This window comes from Glycine max, chromosome 5, assembly GCF_000004515.6.
Source record: "Glycine max cultivar Williams 82 chromosome 5, Glycine_max_v4.0, whole genome shotgun sequence".
NCBI classification, from domain to species: domain Eukaryota; kingdom Viridiplantae; phylum Streptophyta; class Magnoliopsida; order Fabales; family Fabaceae; genus Glycine; species Glycine max.
This window is the reverse complement of record NC_038241.2, coordinates 5,741,934-5,758,608: the sequence shown is the minus strand read 5'-3', so window position 1 is coordinate 5,758,608 and position 16,675 is coordinate 5,741,934. Positions and strand designations below refer to the sequence as shown.

General features: G+C 33.8%; 1 protein-coding gene across 5 annotated transcripts; it reads left to right on the top strand.

The window, feature by feature from the left end:
- The first annotated feature begins 4,670 nt into the window (after positions 1-4,670).
- On the top strand, positions 4,671-16,592 carry LOC100818074 (uncharacterized). Of its 5 annotated transcripts, XM_026128656.2 has the most exons (16): positions 4,671-4,836; positions 4,965-5,061; positions 6,394-8,207; positions 8,302-8,979; positions 9,647-10,038; positions 10,196-10,665; positions 11,043-11,095; positions 11,182-11,289; positions 11,407-13,190; positions 13,397-13,505; positions 13,776-13,956; positions 14,724-14,788; positions 14,893-15,008; positions 15,090-15,956; positions 16,122-16,219; positions 16,317-16,592. In XM_026128656.2, exons 3-16 carry the CDS (start codon positions 6,404-6,406, stop codon positions 16,318-16,320), a joined length of 6,729 nt encoding a protein of 2,242 aa, XP_025984441.1. In that variant the 5' UTR covers positions 4,671-4,836; positions 4,965-5,061; positions 6,394-6,403; the 3' UTR covers positions 16,321-16,592. The 5 variants fall into 5 exon arrangements, with proteins under 5 accessions (XP_025984441.1, XP_040871861.1, XP_040871862.1 ...); XM_041015927.1 differs by having other exon boundaries at positions 15,090-16,219; XM_041015928.1 differs by having other exon boundaries at positions 4,673-4,836; positions 4,965-5,034; positions 15,090-16,219.
- The last annotated feature ends 83 nt before the right edge of the window (positions 16,593-16,675 follow it).

Sequence of the window (16,675 nt, the reverse complement as noted above, 5' to 3'; positions counted from 1 at the left end):
AGAAAGATGCTTAATTTCAAAAAAATCAAGGATGATTTTGAAAAAATAGTACAAGTGACCGATAAACTTAATGATCAATTATTTTTCTTAACAGATATAAACTAGTTGATAGATTTTATAAAAATGGATGGAGGGAGTATTTATATTTCTCTTAATAAACATTAAATAGATCTACATGTTTGTTAGGGACAAAATAAGCATGTTAGAAATAATAGGCGGTAAAAATAAAAAAATATAAGAATGAACACATATTTAATGTGAAAGACTTAAATATGTTTTTCATATCTATTATATAATCTATTTTGATTTTATTACCTAAGCAAAAATTATACGTTACAATTGTCCTCAAATAATAAAATTTATGGTTCTTTCACATGGTCTATGTTTTATGATTACCAATTTATTGTGATTCAAGAAGATAAACACCAAGACATTATTTGATTGAAAATATTGATAATAAAAAGTGAAGGTAAATCAAAATTAAAAAAAAACAATAATTAAATAAAATTAAATATGAGAAAAAATTTAAATTGCGAGTTCACACAATATTTTTTAATGGACTCATTCTTTACCTAAGTGTTCTTATTGATTCTCTTTGGAGATGAAATAACTTAAAGTAACATTCATTTTCTCTCCACACATACATGTATATCTAATTGAATTGACTTTTACTTTCATAGTAATTATGTTCAATTAGATCTATTATGTTTTTGTTAAGTCTTTTGATTCTTAAAGGATTAAACTATACCTACTCCCGTAATTCAAAGCCTAAGTTTCATCCCTATGATCCCAACAATTAGGTTTGCATTTCAATTCTTTCCTAAGCGCCTAAGGATGTGAAAAACTGTGGTTAATCGCTTCGCATAGAAAAAATCAGAGGAAAAGTCAATAAAATACCAACATAATTCAATCAAACATCCAGTATTAAACGAAAGGTTAAGCCCCAATCTTAAAAAAATAATAAGAAGAAAATACTTAAACATAAAAAACAAAACAAGAGATGAGATAATAACATCCAAATTGGAAAAGAAAAAGAGAATAACCCTCCATCTCAAGTCTATAGTAGTCACCCCCGTGGGGTTTGGTCATCAGCCTAATGAAAAACTAAGTATTAAAAGACAATGGGTTCAAAGGTATTTACACTATGTCTCTTACTTGATTTTAGCTCATACCTTTTCTTAGGTAATTATACTTTATACCTAGTAAATTGTCTTGGATTATCGAATTTAACTCAGTAGAGTAGAAAGAAAAGGAAATAAAAAAAATTGAAATTTGAATTGAAGAAAAAGGAAAAGAAAGTATATCTTTTTTTTTTCTTTTAAGAAATCAACCTTTTCTCTCTATTTTCATTATCCCCATTCAAATTTAATCACCCACTAATAACTAAATAACATGTTAATATTCAAAATATCTAGAGAGAAAGAGGTTTGTCACTTATAATGGTCTTACCCAATTTAAATAAGATTGCCTTTAAAAAAGATGCACATGATCTATAAAAATAACATATTGATAATTATGTATTTATTTTTTGAGAGAAACTTATAAGCTTTACAACGATCAAAAAGGAGAAGTAAATTTTTCCTTTAAAATAAAATAATATATTTTAAAAGATAAAATTTGTCATAATTATTGATTAAACATATCAATTAAAATTATGTTTTAATAGTCAATATAAATTTTTTTATACAATTAATCAATGTAAATAATCATTATTATGAATTTTAAGATGATTATTATCAAAGCCAATAAACTTATCATATGTATGAAAATTTGTAATTGAATCATAAATATATAATGTAAGAAAAAATACACTATTAGTACATATAGTATCATTTCTTCTTAAAATTATGATAAGATACGTGTATATGTAATAAATTTCCATGTTATCAAAATCTCAAGCTTTAGTTTCATCGAATAAACCATTATTAGGGTAATTTATACTCTAAGGAAGGGAATAAGATAATTGAAAAAAAGAAAATACATTGGAAAAAATTGCGTATTCAAAATATATATCGTAATTTAATAAAAAAATACTTTTGTTCATGAATTAAATGACTTGTATAACTCAAATTTAACGAGTTGAATTTTTAACTTAAATTTAATTCAATTGGTTCAGAAATAAGTTTAACGAAATAATTATTGAATTCGATTTCAAACTAATTTGGAACTAGTTTGTTTCATTACCAGCTCTACTCATTAATTACAATAATTTATCACAGCAACACGATATCTAACATATAGATAATGAGAAAATACTAAGTTCATATATTTTATAAAAAATAGAGCACGGAATTCTTTAATTTAAAATACACATATTAAGACCAAAATTGATCGAAAATATGAAATCGTAAATCATTGTTTTGATAACTATACAGAACCAGTCAACTGGACCAGAAAATGGTGAACTAGTTAAGTGACTGATTTAAATAAATCACAAAACTGAATTGGATAAAAGTCGGTCAAAGAACCGTAACACTGGTAAAAAAAAAATAACAGTAAAATTAGTAAAAAAAATCGACAAAAAATTATTTACAATGGGTCAACAAACAAAATGCTAAATACAATACCATTTTTTATTTTTTTAAATAAAAATCAATGTAATGCATTTGTCATTTTCTTTTTTATTTAAAATATAAACTTATTATTAATAAATATTGATATGTATTATTGAGACTTTGACTTAACTACTATGATATATTTAATTTGAACTTTTGTACGTATTTTAAATGTTAAAAACATATAAAAATTACGCTTTATTTTTTTAATTATAAACTTAGGATATTAAATTTTTAATATTATGCTGTATTTTTAATTATTTAATTATTATATTAATTTTTAATATTAAGTTATTTTAATATTATTGTATGTATTATATTAATTATAAACTTATGATATTAAATCTTAAACTAATACTTTGACCGGTTTAATAATCAGCTTGGTTTATAAAATATTAGCAAAAACTCATTTTTTTTCTTAAATATTTTTTGTCCTTGCAATTTAGCATTACTCATTCTTACCATTCTTTATCTTCATTGTAAATTTTTGTTTTATTTTTCGTTTTCATCATCACTCTTTGTTATAAAAATGATAGCATGACAAACAAAATAAGAATGTCATCATGCCATATTATCACATGATGAAATATCAACACAAAGTGTCACAACATTATTAATTTATAGGATTAAAATAAAACAAACATAATTTGTAATAACTAATACACAAAAATGACATATTTGCAAGGATGAAAAAATATTTAATTCTCAAATTAAAATATTTGTAATAACCAATAATACATTGTCAGTCATCACTAACACTATTATTACTGCTACTATTGTTATTGTTGTTTCAAGTGTTGTCGTCATCATTGTCACTATCATGATTGTTATAATTGTTGCTGTGAACATAATTGCTTGAGGAGAAGAAAGGGTGTTAGAAAAGTGATGAAGGGTGGAGGAATTGAAGAAAGAGATAAGAGAAAAGTGAATAAAATAAGAGGGTGAAGGGAGAGAGGGTATAAAGATAGAAATGTGGATATATTGGTATGTAATTAAAAATTAAATATTTTTTTCTTACAAATATATCATTATGTGATTTTAATTTATTTTAATTTTTTGTCCTTATAAATTAATGATAATGTGACATTTTTATTGTTTTGTGGTACAATAATGTTATCAAGTAATATAATAAACTGATGTTATGAATCGGTTTGTCACATTCTAAATTTTGTAAAAAAGATAATAATAAAAAAATAAAATAAACAAAATTTATAAAGATTAAAAAAATTACAAATACAGAAAATATACTTCTAAATTATTTTTAATAAATTAAGCTCAATACAAGAAATTTGTTGGACACTTTTTTATGGTTGACTTGAAACATCATTATTATATTATTAAATAATTAGGGAAACACAGATATTTCGTACCTAATTATTTTTTCATTTTTTTAAATAAAAAGAATAATTAAAGTTAATGGCTGGTTTGTGATAATTATAGGAATAAAATTAGAATTTATGAATACAGTTATAATGAATATAAAAATATCTACACCAAAATACCTTACCCCTTTATATATAGTTAAGTTTATAGATTATTAAATTTTTGAATGCATATCATATTATTAAATAAAAATAATAATACTCCAATATATTTATTTTATGAAATAAAATAACAGCAACATTATTTGAAATATTAAATAATAATATTGGATGTGGATTTTCTCAACTATTTACTACTATCCACCTTTCCAATTCCGCTAGTATTTTTTTTATGTGTTTGATTTGGGCAATGGTTAGGAAATAATAATATTTTTTATATTAAAAATGATGTATTAGAAATTAAAATGGGATATATTAATAATATTTATAATTTAAATTTTGTTAACTAATGTTATTAGAAAGTCACACGAGTTAGCATTTATAAAATTATAAATAAGTAAAAAAATATATAGGCTACGTCTAGTGTCTACTTGGACTTTAACATATCTATTACTAATTTCCTATTCCTTTTTAAGTAATTTTTTATTTGTTAATTCAATAAATGATAAATTTATTTTAAATAAAAAATCTTGAAGTAAAGTGATAATAATAGAGTAATAGACAGATGAGAATGTCAAATTGAGTAATGGACTATACATACTACTTGTATAGTAGTAAAATTTAATTCTGAGAGAAGAATATAAACAAAAACAAAAAAATAAAAAATCTGTAGGGAAAGTGTCACGCACTTCGCGTGTTCGTGTCGTTTCCACTTTTTCTCTCATTACTCTCTCTGCCTTTCCGTCTTTTTCTTTCATCGCCAAAACCCTAATTCGATCCGCCGGACCTAGCACTCACCGGTGAGTTTCTGGCTTCCGGCGAGGTTCCGTCGACCTTGTCGGTGTTCTCACGCTTTTTATTTTCGAACTTTATTTATTTAGTTGATAGAAGTTACAGTGACTGACATATTGTGAATTGGTTGATGCAGTAGATGACTGTACGATTGAGGAACAGGTGAGAGATCAGAGAGGCTGGATTTCCTCGCCGAATGGAGGGAGGTAGCGTCCTTAGACTTTCTTCTTCTGGTACTGTTCATGTCCAACTTTTTTATTTTATTTTATGTGAAAGCATATCCTCCTATCTACGTCTTCGTCTTCTCAACTTCGCATAAACCCTCCCCTAAACTCGGCTGCACAAACTATAACAACCAGAGCTCCCCACTGCCATGTCAGATCTCTTCTCCCTCACGTGTGAGGTCACCTCTTACTTGTTTCTTTGTGACTTTGTTTGTGTGGTTTTCTCTCCCTATTTTATGTGAGCTACTGCTCTATTTCAGAAATTCAGTCGTTCCCTACACAACTCTCTCGTCTGGTGTTCATGTCTTGTGTTTTGTACTAGGAGTAGGCATTACGCACTACGGCACTAGTGCAGTATTTTAAGTTGTTTTGTTTCACTGTTTGTCATTTATGAATTTTGTATGGAGTTTTAATTATTTACTTTCTTATGCTTATGAATCCATGATTATGAATTTAAGCTTAATTAAGTATTTGATAATTTGATGTGAGTTATAATGGTTTTTTCCCTTTTATTTATACTATGTTAGATGCATATGTGAGAATTTATATGCATATACATTCATTTTATAAATCTTGTAGAATCTTACACTTCAGAGTTATGATTCAATGATTTGTGCTTTTGTGACCCGTTTCTGAGTCGGAAAAGAATCTTGAGTTTGACTACCATGAGATCTATATCTGAGAATCCATATTGCATCCAGCCAACCCAAAGTCCCATTTCTAGTATTTACTCCTGTGCCACTGTGGCTGTTCCGCTCTGTTTTAATGGAGCTTCTTGGGGAAGCATTCTTCCTCTATTTTGTTTTTCCCGGGTCATGTTCAGTTGGGTTTCTCATGCCCAGATTTGAACTTTCTTAATAATTTTTTTAATAGAAACAACTAGAGATCACTGTTCTTTTTTCTCTAGTAATTGACATAACTGCCTTCTTTTGTAATTGACTTTGATATCCTTTTTAGTAGTAACTATTTTTTCCCTTATTTGGTTGTGACTTGTTGCTGCTACTTTAATTTTTTTTTCAAAAACTAACTTAGGCAAATATGGATGATGGATTTTCCCCCCTTGAACTTTGAATATAGAATTTTTGTGTATGGTACATAGTATTAAGATTGTTAACATTAACATTATTAGTCTTGTGTGTTTTAAAAACATCATAGCATTGTTTAATCCATGTAGCCACAAACAGATGTTTATGTCTGGGTGGTGGAGCATATGCATGTATGTCTGCATATGAGTTTGTAGTATGTGCAAGTGTGTTTTATGAATATTTATATATCAAATTTAAGCATGGTTTTCTAGTTATTTGGCTTATTTCTCTTACTCTAATATGCTTATTTTTTCAGGGATACATCCATGGATTATGATGACAATGATTTTCAAAGCCAGAATCTCCATTTACCTGGTGAAGGGAGCACAAAATTTCCTCCAGCATTAAGGCCATATGCTCTGCCCAAGTTTGATTTTGATGAAAGCCTTCAAGGGCATTTAAGGTTTGATGATAGTTTGGTTGAAACTGAAGTTTACCTTGGTATTGGAAGTAACGAAGATAACCAGTGGATTGATGCATACTCCCGCGGGAGTAGTGGCATAGAGTTTGGCACAACTGCAGCTGAATCTTGCTCTATATCAAGGCATAATAATGTTTGGTCTGAGGCCACTTCCTCGGAATCTGTTGAAATGCTATTAAAATCTGTTGGACAGGAGGAATTTATCCCTAGAGAAACTGTTATACAGGAGTCTGATGCCTGTGATGAACTGGTATGCTTAGCTAAGCAAATGGAGCCCGATCCAAAACCTGATGGTAGAAATGAATTTAAAAATAATATTACTGATTTACAGCCTACAGGTTTTATTGATGAGAACTTGGCTGGATTGAAGGATGAAGAAAGGGAGCAGTCTCTGGCTGGAGTTTCCCAGGGTGTACTATCCATTGATGGAAGTTTAAGCAATCTGCAACCACATGATATGCTTGGCAATATTGACTTGCCAATGGCTAGGGGGATTCTCTTTACTGATGACAAAAGTAATGATACAAATCAAGGAAAAGTTGAGACTGTGGCTGATGGTTCTCTTGAAGAAAAAACTCAAGAGGACTCGGCTGCTTCTGGGGGGAAGACTAATATTACTGTAACTTCTGTACACAATTTCACTTCTTGTGATGTCTTAAACATTCAAAATGTGCAAAATCATGTAGTTGGCATGGGTAGTGAGGAGCAAAGTTCTTTACAGATACAAACTAATGAGCAAGATTTGGATTCTTCTGTGATTAACAAAGATTCTAATGTTGACACTCGAACTTTGGATGTAAATGCAGTTGGGGGTGAAGCGCATCATTCTGATAAACCTCTTTGTTCATTTCCTAAGGAAGAAGCATTGGAAAGTGGCAATGCAGTTGAGGGCCTTGAGACTTGTGGAAGTAGTTTAGAGGGCTCCTTGAGCATGGTATCTGATGGTATTTCTGACTTGCAGAACACAGAGAGATGCAATGAAGATGCATGTTTCAGAGATTTGTCTCAGGGCAATGCAAAAGAAGACACAATTGTGGATAATCAATCTGCAGTAGATACAAGTGGCTCACCAATGGTTGCAATTAAAGATGATTCCAGTTCTGAGGGGCATATAGTTGGGGTCAGCAAATCTGAGTGTATTACATCTCCTAATTTTCAGCAGAATGTGGGTACCATTGAGAAGACATATGCTGAAAGCAGTGCTTCTATGGAAAAGCAGTTATTGAACATTGGTAACCAGATGGATACAGAGGTTTTATTAAGTAATTCGGAGGCATCTATGTTTGCTGTGGGGGATAAAAACACTTCTACTGTTAATAAAAGAAATAATGATAACAAAGCAGGCAGTTTTTCTAGTTTAGGTGCAGTGGCTTCTACAAAATCTTGTATTTTGGGTGAGGCAACTCAAGTATGTGAAAACAGTGAACCTGACAAGCAGGGTGACCGTGAAAACTTTTGTCAGGATGTTTCTGCCATTGACCAAGAGAATGAAATAGCCACTTTTGATTCCAGCCTATTGCATTGTGATGTGGACCAATCCCATCTTGTTGATACAGGAGTTAGTTCATCATCTGTTAGTGCAGGTAACATGGAAACTAAGTTGACAACTTCTACAGTATCAGTTGATGTCGAGCCTGTCAACAATTCAGGTATACTAAGAAAATTAAGTTGATTTAACATAAGGATATAATCTATGTCATTATAAGGTTTAACTACATGGTTTCTTTTGATCTTATTTTTCAGCTTCACAATATATATTAGAAAATATTAGTTCGACATCCTGTGAGATAGTGGATGTTTGTGTTCTCTCTCCTAGCAGAATTGTGTCCACACATGAAGTTACAGATCACTGTGAAGTTCAAGGAGTGACGCCTGTTGGGTCTGCTTCTATTGATGAAAAGGAAAAGGCTGAAGCTAAAATAGCCAATGAAGCTACCATAGTCAATGAAGCAAGCTGTGAAGCTAAACTAGCCAATGAAGCCAGCTCTGAAGCTAAAATAGTCAATGAAGCAAACTGTGAAGCTAAAATAGAGAATGAAGCAGGCCCTGAAGCTAAAGTAGTGAATGAAGCAAGCTCGGAAGCTAAAATAGCCAATGAAGCAAGCACAGCTCTTCTTGTTGGGTCTTCTGAACAGGAAACTGCTCCTTGTCCTGAAACTGAAATACATTTTTCTGATACATCAGGACAACTGTTGTGCAAGACAGTAAGCAGTTGTGTTCTTACTGCTTCTGAAAAGATGGGTAAACCCCAAGAAACTCTGAGTGATAGGGTTGATCAGGAATGCTCAAAAGAGGTTGGTGTGGCTGCAGTTCTGTGTGCATCAACAGAGAAACAGGGTGATAAAGTTGCAGTTTCTTTTACCAAGGATGACAAGGAGGCAATACAAGAGAACCATGACAAGCCGTCGGCAAAAGTATCAGGTATGGTTTAATTTAGTCTTTTCCATTTTTGTGTTTCCTTTCAAATTCTGTAGTTTGTTGTATCAGATTTATGTGTCCATTTCAGAAGACTAGAACATTGGAAAAAATAATGTAACATGACATGAATTATGCAAATTTATCTTTCCTCTAAATGAATAATTGTAGTAAATTTTTGCTTATGTTCTCATTGTTATTGAATGTTGGTTACCTTATGTACTTTAAGCCAAGCATTGTTAATGACCATGCTGATAATGACCATATTTCTCTTTCATCACCCCATCTCTGTATTTTTTCATGTCTGTGCCCCTGTTACTGATGGTCTCTGCTTATTGCATATGATGGCTTTCTTCTTCCTTGTTAGTTGTATACTTTATTAATTTACATTTGAGCTGCCCTGTTCTTGTTTTTGCTGGCAGTGTCCTTGCACGGCAAAGGTAGTACTGAACTTCTGGTGAATATCTGAAATGTTTTGTAATTGTTCACTAATTTTTCCTGTCCTGTTTTAGAGTTACGCAATCTTTTGGTGGTAGAATTGTTGAATATAGTATATGCAAATGCAAATTATGTCTTAGTTGCTTTACAATTGTAACATGCATCTCCTGCTGCTTAACATTTATTCAGATGTTTCTGGCTTTCGCACCTTTTTGATGATTGATTAATTTTGTAGGTGATGATTTATCTGCAAATGAAGGCTCCAATTCTTTACCTGATTCTTGCACCAAGTTGCATGAAACTGGAAGCAGTCCTGCCAATCAGTCTGATAATACTTGTGGTGTCAATGTTACATTTGGAAGCCAACCTGAAACTGAAAAGGATGTGAATCAAGTTAAGGCTTCTGCTAATCGGAACCCTCCAGTTTCTGAGTGCATAAATAAGGATGCATTGAACACATCTACTGATCGTGATCCTAAGGGGAATGATGCATCTAAAGATGAGAAAAGCTCAGCTCCTGTGGTCAATCTTGTGCCAAATTTGTCCAAAAAAGATGTTTCAGAAAAGACCACCAAAAGATCAAATTTGGGAAAGAGGCAACGAGCTGCAGCCAAAAAAGCTCCAATGGTAATCTTATTCTCTGTTTTGTTTATATCATGATTAGTGAATTTGGGGGAGGGGGTCTTTTTGAGAGATACGTTATAGGATATATTCTGCATTTTTCATTATGAAGTGATCCAGTGCACTCATTTTATTCTTCTTTCTCCTTTTCTTATTATTGAAGGTTGTAGAGGAACCTCCACTGCCTTCTGCACTAGGTACTCCCAAAACTAAAGTTCCAGGAAATATCTCCCTTGGGAGTCGACAAATATCTGATGGTGTTATAGCACATAGTGTTTCTCAAGGTACACCTGAACGCAAAACTAGGCGAGCCTCTAATAAGACAGCTGGAAAGGAAACTTCTCGAAAAGGAAATAAAGGAAAAACACCAGGAAGACAGTCTGAAAGAGGGGATAGATCAACTAGTGTGTCTGTGAGCCCATCACCTGGTTTCCAGGTCCAATCGAATGAGATGCAGCAGTTTGGGCACTTTGATTGCATCAGTACAAAGCCATTTGCTATTTTAAGTGCTTCAACATCTAGCCTTCCAGATTTGAACTCTTCTGCTTCTCCACCTGTTCTGTTTCAACAGCCTTTTATGGATATGCAGCAAGTACAATTGCGTGCACAGATCTTTGTCTATGGGGCTTTGATGTGAGTTCAAATGTTAACTACATTATATTTTCTTCATTGTCATGGATGCTACATAGATGTGATGTGCACATGTGCCTATGAATCGTGTTTTTTCATCCATTCCCTACCACACTTATTCTTTACCTGGCTCTCCTAATCCCTAATGGTTAATTAAAAAATGGGATTCAGTTTTATTGTAAGGATTTCAGATTTAATTTGTGTGTTGAACCTTAGATCTATTTAATGCCCATCATTCAATCAATATTCTATCTCAAAGCAAGGGATGACTGTATCTTCATGAGATTTTAATCTGCTTAGGCTGTATGATATGTTCTATACTCTCCAGTATGATAATCAATAACTCCATTTATATCTCTTATTGATTGATGTTGCTGCAGTCAAGGCACCGTACCTGATGAGGCGTATATGATATCAGCTTTTGGGGGCCCAGGTTTTTTTCCCCCTAAATCATGTTCCCTGTGCATGTCCTTTTCTCTTATTTGTTTGTAACAGTATTGAGTTTGATTGTGTTTTTAGATGGTGGAAGGAGCATTTGGCAGAATGCCTGGTCTTCCTGCATGGAAAAGCAGCATGGTAAAAAGTCTCATCCTATGAACCTGGAAACGCCTCTGCAATCACGATCTGGTATCCTCTCTCTCTCTCTCTCTCTCTCTCTATATATATATATATATATATATATATATATATTTGTTTACTTTTTTCTCTAATTTGAATGTAACTAAATAGAATTGAAATTTGCAGGTCCTAGAACCACTGATGTGGCAGTTAAGCAAAATGCACTTCAAGGAAAAGGAATCTCTTCACCTCTTAGCCTAGCCAGCAGCAAGGCTACTCCGACTATTGCTAACCCATTAATGCCCCTTTCATCTCCCCTTTGGAGTCTACCAACTCCTTCCTGTGATTCCCTTCAATCTAGTGCGTTTGCAAGAGGTTCTGTTGTGGATTATTCACAGGCACTTACTTCTTCGCATCCTTATCAAACCCCACCCCTCAGAAACTTTCTTGGACATAACACATCTTGGTTATCCCAAGCCACCCTTTGTGGAGCATGGACTCCTACTTCTGCCCCTGATAACAACAGTTCCCATCTTTCTGCATCACCTCTCACAGATACAATTCGGTTAAGTTCTGTCAAAGGATATCCTGTACCTCCTTCCTCAGGCATAAAGAATGCTCCTCCTGGTCTGCCAGCTTCTAGTGCAGGCCTACAAAATGTCTTTATAGCAACTGCCCCTCCGCTTGATACAAGCAATGTGACAGTATTGAATGCTCAGCATTCTTCAGATTCAAAGCCCAAAAAAAGAAAAAAAGTTATGGTGTCTGAGGATCTTGGGCAGAAGGCTATGCATTTGCATTCTCCATTAGTACTGACTCCTGTTGTAAGCAGCCACATATCTACTGCTGTTGCCACTTCAACCCCTGTTGGGAGTGTGCCCATAACTACTGTTGAAAAATCAGTTTTGTCTGTACCTCCGCTATCTCTTGCTGATCACCTCAAAAGTGAGTGGAATGTTGAGAAGAGGATTCTGTCAGATAAGTCTCTTACAAAAATTAAGGAGGCAAGGGTAAATGCAGAGGAAGCTTCAGCTCTTTCTGCTGCTGCTGTGAATCATAGCCTGGAGATTTGGAAACAGTTGGATAAGCAAAAAAATTCGGGATTGGTGTCAGATATTGAGGCTAAATTAGCTTCTGTGGCAGTAGCAGTTGCAGCTGCTGCTGCTGTTGCAAAGGCAGCAGCTGCTGCTGCCAATGTTGCATCAAATGCTGCATTGCATGCAAAATTAATGGCTGATGAAGCATTAGTCTCATCTGATTATGAGAGTTCTTGCCAAATTTCTCATTCAGAGGGTATGACTAACTTGGGAAAAGTAACCCCTGCCTCCATCTTGAAGGGTACTATTGGAACCAATAGTTCTAGTTCTATTATTGGAGCTGCAAAGGAGGTTGCAAGGAGGAGAGTGGAAGCTGCTTCAGCTGCCCGAAAACGAGCTGAAAATATGGATGCTATTGTGAGGGCTGCTGAGCTGGCAGCAGAAGCTGTATCTCAGGCTGGAAAGATTGTAACTATGGGTGATCCTTTGACATTAAATGAATTAGTAGAAGCTGGTCCAGAGGGTTGCTGGAATGCAGCTCAAGAGTCTTCTCAGCAAGTTGACTTGTTGAAAGACGTGACCAGTGATCGGGTGAATGTTGACAATGTTGGAGACAGACCGGAAACTTCTCATATATGTAATACAGATAATTCATCTGATGAAATGAGGAAGAAGACTGCTGCAAGTGAGAAGTCACCTTTTCATACAGTGCATAGTGAGATATCTCAGGACCATAAGAAATGCATTGGTGGCTTTTCTCCTATTATCAATCAAAAGAGTTCAAAAGGACCAAAGGGCCGCAAGGTTTCTGATTTAGTCAATACCATTGATGTGCTTCCTAATTCTGAGACTGAAATACAGGCTACTTCCACTGCTGGTAATAAACCTGAAAATCTGGAGGATAATAACATCAAGGAGGGCTCTATTGTAGAGGTTGTTTTCATGAGTTATTTTCTTTGTTTTTAGTGGATTTGATTAGAGTACCAGATTTAAGGGCCATTTGCTTTCATTGTGATCATAACATCGCTGGTGATGATTAGGCCATAGTTTATAATTAAAATTAGATGCACTCTTTCCTTTTTGGATCTGCTTTTAAATTATATCTTTTCCTAGCTATCTGACGCAATCATATGTATTAGGTTTTCAAAGATGGAGAAGGATTTACAGCAGCATGGTACACAGCCAGCATATTAAATTTGAAGGATGGTAAAGCTTATGTATGCTATGTTGTGCTTCTTGATGATGAAGGTTAGCTTTTGAGAATAAAATACCTTAATTACTTGACCTGTGAGACAAACTACATTTGTTTGTTTTTCTATTTTTTTACTATTTTCAAGAGCTAGTGGACTTGCGCTCATTGTGTGTATATTTAGGATTCCTAGAATTGAACATTGGAATGAAAAAGCTATTAGGTTTCAGATAACTCTGCACCTGATATGTTTCTGGTGTTAGTCATAGGTTTAATATAAATTATCAATATAGGCTTGTAAAATTAAGTGAAAAATTGTTGTTTTCCAGGTGCAGGACCTTTGAAGGAATGGATTTCCCTTGAAGGTGGAGAAGTCAAATCTCCGAGAATACGTACTCCTCATTATCTTCCTGGTTTGCATAATGAAGGAACAAGGAAGAGACAGAGGGCAGCTATGGTAGATTATACTTGGTCTGTTGGGGATAGGGTTGATGCATGCAGTGAAGAAAGGTAGAGTTTATAGTATATAGTTTTTATGATGTATAACATGTTTCAAGAGGTATTTTCGTGTGACACGTTCTAATGCATTTAAGGTTTTATTTGTTTGACCCTGTAAATGATACAGGGGAAGTGATTTAGTTCCAACTTTCTTTTCGAAATAAATGAAGTAACCAGATATTTTTAAAAAAAATAATTGAATTGACCATTGTGTATCTAATATTGAATGTTTTGATTGTTCATACGGTAAAGTTCCTATGACTTCATTAATTATAGTTCAGATGCAATCAAGAAATTTGCAAAAGGGAATGGATTTTATTGCACAGGAATAATCATTCTTGCACCATTTTGAGGAATTTTTTCAGATAAGACCAGTAAATAGCTTCTTTAAACACACATTTGGTTCCTTCAGGAGAAAAATATACATGAAAAGGTCTTAACAGATTCAACTCATCCTAATATTAGCTTTTTTCTTATAGAAACTTCCAAGTTGCAAAATTTGTTGTTTGGCTATGAAGTGTCATTGTTTTTATTACTGCAATTTTGTAAAGCTGCCACACTTTTAATTTGAATTTCCTACATAGGCTCTGTTAAGATAAACTTCTCATAAACCCTTGTTTGAAAAGAAAATAAGGAGATAAAATAAATTGAGCTTCGTCCATAAGTTAGAATTAATTTATCACCTAAGCTTATCCAAACAGAGTCTACTGTTCTATTTGTTACACCTATATTTTGCTGCAGAAGTTGGTTATCTCACATTTGATGGTTTTTGTTATCAGTTGGCAGGAAGGAGTTATTACAGATCAGAACAAGAAAGATAAAACATTAACTGTTCACTTCCCTGGTATGTACATTATTTGATTAAACATTAATCTATAATATATAGTGTGCTTACAATTGTATAGAACCAGCCCCTTCGAAAAGCATTATCTAATTGGTTTACTGCAGTCAGTGGAAAAACAAAACTTGTCAGAGCTTGGCATCTACGTCCATCCCGTTTTTGGAAGGATGGGAAATGGATTGAGTATCCCAAGGTTGGAACCGGTGACAGTTCTACCCATGAGGTACTTTGTTTGCAACCTCTTCTGATGTTTTATGTTTTAACTTAATGCATGCCTGTACTGAGTTGTATGTTTTGCATGTAGGGTGATACACCTCATGAAAAACGACCTAAGTTAGGTAGTCCTGCAGTAGAGGTAAAAGGGAAAGACAGGATTCCAAAAGGTACTAATGCCGTGGAGTCGGCAAATCCTGGCAAGTTGAGGTTACTTGACTTGACTGAAAATGATAGAGTGTTCAATATTGGTAAGTACAGCAAGAATGAAAATAAATCTGATGCCCACAGAATGGTGAGGACTGGTCTTCAAAAAGAAGGATCAAGAGTGATTTTTGGTGTTCCTAAACCTGGGAAGAAAAGAAAATTTATGGAAGTAAGCAAGCATTATGTTGCAGATGGGACAAGCAAGATCAATGATGGAACTGATTCAGTCAAGCTTTCAAATTTCTTGATACCTCAAGGTACTGGATCACGTGGGTGGAAAAATAGTTCAAAAAATGATACCAAGGAAAAACTAGGAGCTGACTCCAGGCCCACCTTTAAGTCTGGAAAGTCGCAGAGTGTTTTGGGTAGAGTGGTCCCACCAAAAGAAAACCCATTATCAAACTCTCGTACTAATGATTTGACAAGTCATGCAGAAAGGATCAAGGATTCATCAAGTCATTTTAAGAATGTATCTCAGAGTGAAAATCAGGTGGAAAGAGCATTGTATTCTGGAAGCACTGGAGCTGGGGCCGGACCAATCTTGCATTCATCACTTGTGTCTTCGACTGATTCTCACCCTGCTAAAAAGACATCAACATCAAGGGCAAGTAAAGGAAAACTTGCGCCTGCTGGTGGTGGAAGGCTGGGTAAGATTGATGAAGAAAAAGCTTTCAGTGGAAATCCACTGAAATCAACATCTGAAAACACTGAGCCTCGTAGATCCATTCGCAGGATTCAGCCAACGTCAAGAGTAAGAACATGCCTGCCTTCAACTGAAATTTGTTGTTCTAAGTTGCGTCTAATATTATTTTGTCTCAAGTATAATAAGCCATTTCCACTGTCTTATCTGTATAAAAAAATGTTTTCATATCGTTGTCTTCTGTTGAGTCTGATGTGGTTAACTTTTGGTTGGCAGCTATTAGAAGGATTGCAGAGCTCTTTAATTATCTCAAAGATTCCTTCTGCTTCACATGAAAAGGGTCACAAAAACCAGAATCGGAAAACTTCTAGGGGGTGAGAATCTGTGTATACATAATTCTGAGTGAATCGCCTGCTTTTGTAGTAACCTATGTGAATCTATATTTACATTTCAACTTTTTGACTGCAACAGGTAAAACCAAGGTTGAACGAGGAATTACAGTGTGCGCGGTTCTGTTCAGTTGAAAGACCAACACACTTGGCATAGATGTGTATATTTATTTATAATTTTATAATAGGGAACATAGGAATGGAAATTCTTGTTTCCTTCGGTTTAGGCAGACTAGTCCAGTAGATGTTAATATTGATTTTATGTTGTTTACAATATGATTTAATTTAATCCTGTAGGCTGTATATGGAATTTATCCATGTTGACTTGTTTATAGAAAGGTTTGTTGATATGATCAAATGGTAAAGTCATGTTCCTCTTCGTTGGATATCATTTCCCGTTCCACTTCAATTTGTCCTTTGCCACACATCTGCAATAAATTG